Consider the following 6,686-nt stretch of genomic DNA (forward strand, 5'->3'; position numbering starts at 1 on the left):
ATGTCTGAAAATAGAAGTGATCCGATTTCTTCGAATTCTCAATCATCTTCTTCATCTATCATTGAAGTTTCTAATCCTCTGTTTTTAGCTTCATCTGATAATCCGAGCACTATTTTAGTTTCAAAAGTTTTTGATGGAACTGGTTTTGCCTCATGGAAAAGATCCATGACTCTAGCTTTATCTGCTAAAAATAAGATTGGTTTTGTCGATGGAACTATTCAAAAACCAGATGAGAATTCAAATCAATTTGAAACCTGGAATCGAGTCAACTCTATGGTTATCAGCTGGTTGTTGAATTCTCTCTCAAAAGACATTGCTGAAAGCGTTTTGTTTTTACAAACTGCTTGTGATATTTGGAATGAAATCAATCAGCGTTATCAACAAGCAAATGGTGCGTTGGTCTATCAAATTCAGAAGAAGCTGTTCTCAACTACTCAAGGATCTGAAGATTTTTCATCATATTTTACAAAAATGAAGAAGATATGGGATGAGTTGAACATGATTCAAGAAGTTCCGGCTTGCACATGTGGTTCTACAGCCAAGATCAAGAAGTATATTGAAGAACAAAGACTTATTCAATTACTTATGGGATTAAACGAATCTTATAAGTCAACTCGTGGTCAGATCTTGATGATGAATCCTCTTCCTAGCATTGCTACGGTACATTCTTTGTTAATTCATGAAGAGAGACAACGTGATATCAATTCAATCCCTAACATAATTGCTGATTCAATGGCAATGAATGTTAATCATCAAACTTCAAATTCAAACAATTCTTTCAATAAGAAGAATTTGCAGTGCACTCATTGCAAGAAATCTGGTCATGTCAAAGCAACATGCTACAGGATCAATGGCTTTCCATCCGATTTTAAATTTACCAAATCTAAGAGACAAGATTCTACTGTTCAGAATGTTATTGACAATTCTAACAGCCCCCCTCAAGTTGGGAGTTGTGAAACAAAACCCAACTTGCCAATAGCTTCTGCATGATCTTTACTTCCCAAGGCTTTTGTTAACACATCAGCTGGCTGTATTTTGGTGGGGATATGTGATAAAGAAATAAGACCTTCAAGAACTTTTTCTCATCAAAATGACAATATTACCCCCGATCAATCAACTCAATCAGAAGATATTCAAGCTCCTAATGTGGTTGATTCAATTCAACCAAGAAGAACATCACGAATTCATCATCCTCCTGTTCATTTACAAGATTACATTTGTTATAATGTTACAAATGACCAAAATGCCCCCGATTCTTGTTATCACACAATTACAAACTTCTTTATTCATTCACCTGATATCAAACACTTTCATTCATCCAATCATGTATCTTCATTTACCTTTCATACAAATACCAAAATCACTGAACCTTCATTTTATTCTCAAGCCAAAAATGATCCATTATGGCAAGAAGCAATGAAGAAAGAATTTGAAGCTTTAGAAGCCAATCAGACTTGGGAAATTGTTTCTTTACCAAAAGGAAAGAAACCTATAGCTTGTAAGTGGGTCTACAAGGTTAAATATAAAGCTGATGGATCTGTGGAAAGGTATAAGGCTCGTCTTGTAGCAAAGGGTTTTACTCAACAAGAAGGTGTAGATTATCACGAAACCTTTTCTCCAGTGGTCAAGTTCAATACAGTAAGATGTTTAGTTGCTTTAGCTGTCAAGAAAAGGTGGCCAATTCATCAATTTGATGTTAACAATGCCTTCTTGCATGGTGATCTTCATGAGGAAGTGTTTATGAGATTACCTCCTGGTATGCAAACTTCAAATAAAAATCATGTGTGTAGGTTGAAGAAGTCTTTATATGGTCTCAAACAAGCTTCTAGACAGTGGTATGATAAATTGTCATCTGCTCTTATTCAAAAAGGATTTAAAAGATCAACAAATGATTACTCACTATTCAAAAAGAAGGCTGCAGATTCTTTTATTCTTGTTGCTGTTTATGTCGATGATGTCTTGGTGACTGGCAATAATCAATCCGAAATTTCAGATCTCAAACACTTTCTTCACACAACATTTCAAATCAAAGATCTTGGTCAAATCAATTACTTTTTAGGCCTTGAATTCAATACAGTCCCTGATGGAATGATTGTTCATCAGCATAAATTTCTCAAAGATCTATTAGAACAGTATGGTATTCAAGAAGCTTCTAATGTGAAATCACCTCTTCCCACCAAAATCAAAGATCTTCATTCTTCATCCGATTTCTTACAAGATCCGACTTCATACAGGCAATTAATTGGCAAACTCAATTTCCTTGTTCATACTAGACCCGATATTGCTTTCACTACTCAATTTTTGAGTCAATTCAATAGTCAACCTACACAAACTCACATGAATGCTGCCACACATGTATTACAATATCTCCATGGAACTATCTCTCAATGCTTATTATTCAACAACACAAATAATTTCAAGCTTGAAGCTTTTTGTGATAGTGATTGGGCAGCTTGTCCTCATACAAGGAAATCTGTTAGTGGTTTTTTTATCACCTTGGGAGGAACTCCTATTTCGTGGAAATCAAAGAAGCAATCTACTATCTCTTTGTCATCCGCTGAGGCAGAATACAGATCAATGAGAAGAATTTGTTCTGAATTAACATGGCTCAATAGATTGCTTGCTGAGTTTGAGATTCCAGATATTACACCCATTCCTCTTAAATGTGATAATTTGGCTGCTATATATATAGCAAAGAATCCTGTATTTCACGAAAGGACAAAACATATTGACATTGATTGTCATTTTGTCCGAGAAAAAGTTCTTGAAGGTCTTATTTCTTTATCACATATCCCCACCAAAATACAGCCAGCTGATGTGTTAACAAAAGCCTTGGGAAGTAAAGATCATGCAGAAGCTATTGGCAAGTTGGGTTTTGTTTCACAACTCCCAACTTGAGGGGGGCTGTTGGAATTAATGTACATAATTTTGTTTCTTTTGTATAGCTTATCATAGTTGAGGGACTAGTTTGTAAATATATTCAGATTAGTTAGCTGGTAGATAAGTCGGTTAGATCTGTAATGTATATACAGAAAAGTTGTTTTCATTGTAATTATTAATTGAAAACAGAATTCTTTACTAATTCTCTCGTTCAACATAATTCTCTCGTTCAACACATACCATGTTGACAATTATATTGAAATAAACCTTCCATTTATAACCTGCTTGTAAATGATCATATTCGGGAAAATTAATGTGATTTTCGTGTCCAATGGAAGACCAAACCGTTAGTTGGTTAACTATTTGCAATGAGAAAATGAAGCTGAAAATAAGATTAAACATTGTTTATAATCCTAAGCTCCTCAACAACTGAAACTGCTAACTAGAAATTATCTCGAGAATAAGAAAAGTAGAAAAACTTTATAAAGAAGGATTTAGAGAAATCAGAAAATTGTTTCTTTGCTTCACAAATTACAATAATACATTGACTTTAAAGAAAAAAAAGTTGACTCAGTTACCTGCTTCACAATCATAATATTAGTATCACTCACCAGAAATAAAAAACAAACAAATAAATTTAGAACACGAATTTCACTATATTAGATAATCAAGAAAATTAAAAAAAAAAAAAAAAAGACGGTTGACTCAACCGAGTTAACTTCTCGAAGGAACACTACTTTCATAGTTAATGTAAATAACTACATTATTTTAACATGCACAACATGCATGCGTTCCTCTAATTTGATAATCTGCCTAATTTGACAATAAACAAGTGAAAACTTAATTATACGTTACCAACGTAAGTTTAAGCTTTCTATTTAAAATCTTTAAGATAAACCAACACTAACCACTTGTAACGCCGTGTTTTCCGTTTAATTATTTAATAAAAGAATGATATGTATAAATTCAAATAAAAAATAATAATATAAGTAATATAAAAAATATTAGTCAAAGATAATTAATTAAGATAAATCTAAAGAGTTCTTTTTTGCCAAACTTTTTGCCTTTTGGGCCAAAAGTGTCCTTTTTGGGAATTTGAGGGACTAATATTGCCAATTTCGAAATTCTTGCATTTGGCCCTCCAAAGTGATGGGATTCTATTTATTTTCAGGTCAATCCTTCATATTCGGCCATTCCTAGGAATTACTAGATCATCCTTAGCCCAAACCCTGATTTAGTGTGAAGTGTGTGTGTCATGCCCTAAAAGTTGAGAAAGTGAGAGTGAGGGTTTTTTGGTGCCCTAAAATCTGAGAAATTGAGAGTGAGGGTTTTCTGGTGTTCGAGAAGGAGGAGCAGCAGGTGTGGAGTGGCGATTCAAGTAGGAAGAAGGGCTGAAGAGATCAAAATTGGAGGAAGTTTTGGCTAGAGGATCAACTAAGGGTATATTATTGGATTCCTTTATCTTATCTTGTTTGTTTTTGCTACTCTAATCGAGAACACCACCTTTGGCATTTATAACCAATTATAGCCTCCTTCCTAGGGTGGAGATGGTTGGTGTTGATTCCCGTTTGCAAGTTCACGAATTGGAGGAAAACCTAACCCTAATTAGGTTATCAAAATGGCAATACACTTTGTGATTTTCTTTTAGCATCATATTTTGAGAAGGGGAATGGAATTCTAGTTGTCTCTTTACCTAAATATGTTGTAGAATATGTTAAGTCTATAATTTCCAACTTTGGGTCATTTTCATAATGACTTAATGAATTAAGAGGTTGAATTAACCTAAAAAGAACATTGCAGTGAAATTATGTAAAATGCCTATTATGTCCATGTTTTGTAAAAGATCTAGAAAAAACACTAGGAGTCAGAATTAGGATCCGTAAGCTCCTAAAGCTTACAAATTGAATCTAATTTGTCCCTAATTTTTTTCCACCCCAGATATGGACCCTAACTAAGGAGAAACTGACCATTTTTCCAGACTGGTCTAAAATGAGCTGCTATGAGATATAGTTTTGTAAAATTCATCATAAATTGTGGAAACATCGTATGAATGTGTGTAAGTAGTCCCTAAAAAGGTATTGACCTGGACTTCATGATCATGGTTTCATAACCTGGTTTGGTTGGATTTAAGAGGGAAAAATCAAGCCTTAAACAGACTGTTGTTTTGGGTAAAAAACAAAAAATTTAACCCATAAGTCTAATTACATGTTTAGGGTAAAAGAGTAACTATATCATCCATGGAGACCATAAGCAATTACCATGTTGACCAATGACCCATATGTCATCCTTGGACACCATAAACAACTACCATGTCGACCAATGACACGTATGTCATCCATGGACACCATAAGCAACTATCATGTTGACCAATGACCCGTATTGTTGGATTAGTTTCTAAGTCCATAACTATTTTGGTATGTACTTGACCCGATGGTGCATGGTCCTTTTGGGTTGCCTTCACCAAAGCAACTTGATAGGATGCATTATGGAGAGAGAGGATTAATTGTGATTTATTAATATATTATGAGAATAATATATTAAAGGAGAAATCATATTGTTTAATTAATATTAGTTAATAATTAATTAAGAATTAATTTTGTGGCTAAGAAAGATTAATTAAACTTAAGGGGCTAGAACTATCAATTGTTTGATAGTTGAATATTGGGCTAATGGACTCCATATTAGAGGAGTGGACGAATTCTATGGGGAAACCCATTAGAAATCATCCAATGGCTCTAAGGAGGAAGTTCATGTTCTTATGGCCAAAACCCATCAGTGGTATCAGAGCCTTGATTGGTTTCTATTGTATTGATTCTTTGTGTTTCATTCATGCTTAGAAAATCGATTTTTTGCTCCTCTGACTGACAAACTCGTCGAGTAGGATGAACTCGGCGAGTCCCTATGGGAACTCGGCAAGTCATGCTGTCAGAAAGAGGGATTCTCGAGATTTCATGCCTATTTTGCTGTGGGATAATTGCCAAATCATTTTTTATTGATAAATTACGAATTTTATTGATATTGGATGATTATCTTTACCAAAATAAAAGATAATTTCAAATTACTTCCTTATATGATAAATGTTAATTTTTTGGATTATTTGATCATTATTTTGCATGAAATTGAATTAGTTCATAATTAGATAATCACCAATTAATTGTTTAATTGCCTTATTTGTATTTTGATCTAATAGTTTTGAAAAGTTTCAAAACTTGCCCTCAAGTTTTGGAATTTAAATTTTAGATTAAAAGTTTAATTTTGAAATATTTAAATTCTAAACCCTAATGTTTTGAAATGTTTCAAGACTTGCCCTCAAGTTTTGGAATTTAAGATTGTTTGATTAAAAGTTTAATTTTAAATTGTTAAATTCTAAAACCCTAATTTTTGAAAAAGGTTCAAATTGCACCATTATGGTTTTATTAAAGTTAATTAAGTGTATAATTAAAAGAGAGTTAATAAATCCATAGTGATATGGTTTACATTAAATTAAATTAAAAGTGTAATTTATTAAATTAGACCACCTAGTATTTTAAAAGTGTAAAATACACCCTTATACTATATATAACATTAAAGGTATAATATTATATATGTATAACTTAAACTGCTAGTCTTACCGTTAGTAGGCCTCACTCACGAAGCCGATCTATAAGGGGGGTATAAGGTTATGGCCTATAAAATGACCGTTTAATGGGTGTCCATTCTCACCCACCGCGTCCTTGATTGGTGGTGGGTCGTTAGCCGAACGGGTAGGATAGGGCAAACCCTTTCCATTAAAAGTATAATGAAGTATAAAGTAACTAAATGTTTTT

General features: G+C 33.3%; 1 protein-coding gene across 1 annotated transcript; it reads left to right on the forward strand.

Moving 5' to 3' along the window:
- On the forward strand, positions 1 to 990 carry LOC128132922 (uncharacterized). The gene has a single exon (XM_052769929.1). The coding sequence runs from the start codon at positions 1 to 3 to the stop codon at positions 988 to 990; it is 990 nt and encodes a 329-aa protein (XP_052625889.1).
- Positions 991 to 6,686: the final 5,696 nt, after the last annotated feature.

Source organism: Lactuca sativa, chromosome 3 (assembly GCF_002870075.4).
Source record: "Lactuca sativa cultivar Salinas chromosome 3, Lsat_Salinas_v11, whole genome shotgun sequence".
Classification (NCBI taxonomy): domain Eukaryota; kingdom Viridiplantae; phylum Streptophyta; class Magnoliopsida; order Asterales; family Asteraceae; genus Lactuca; species Lactuca sativa.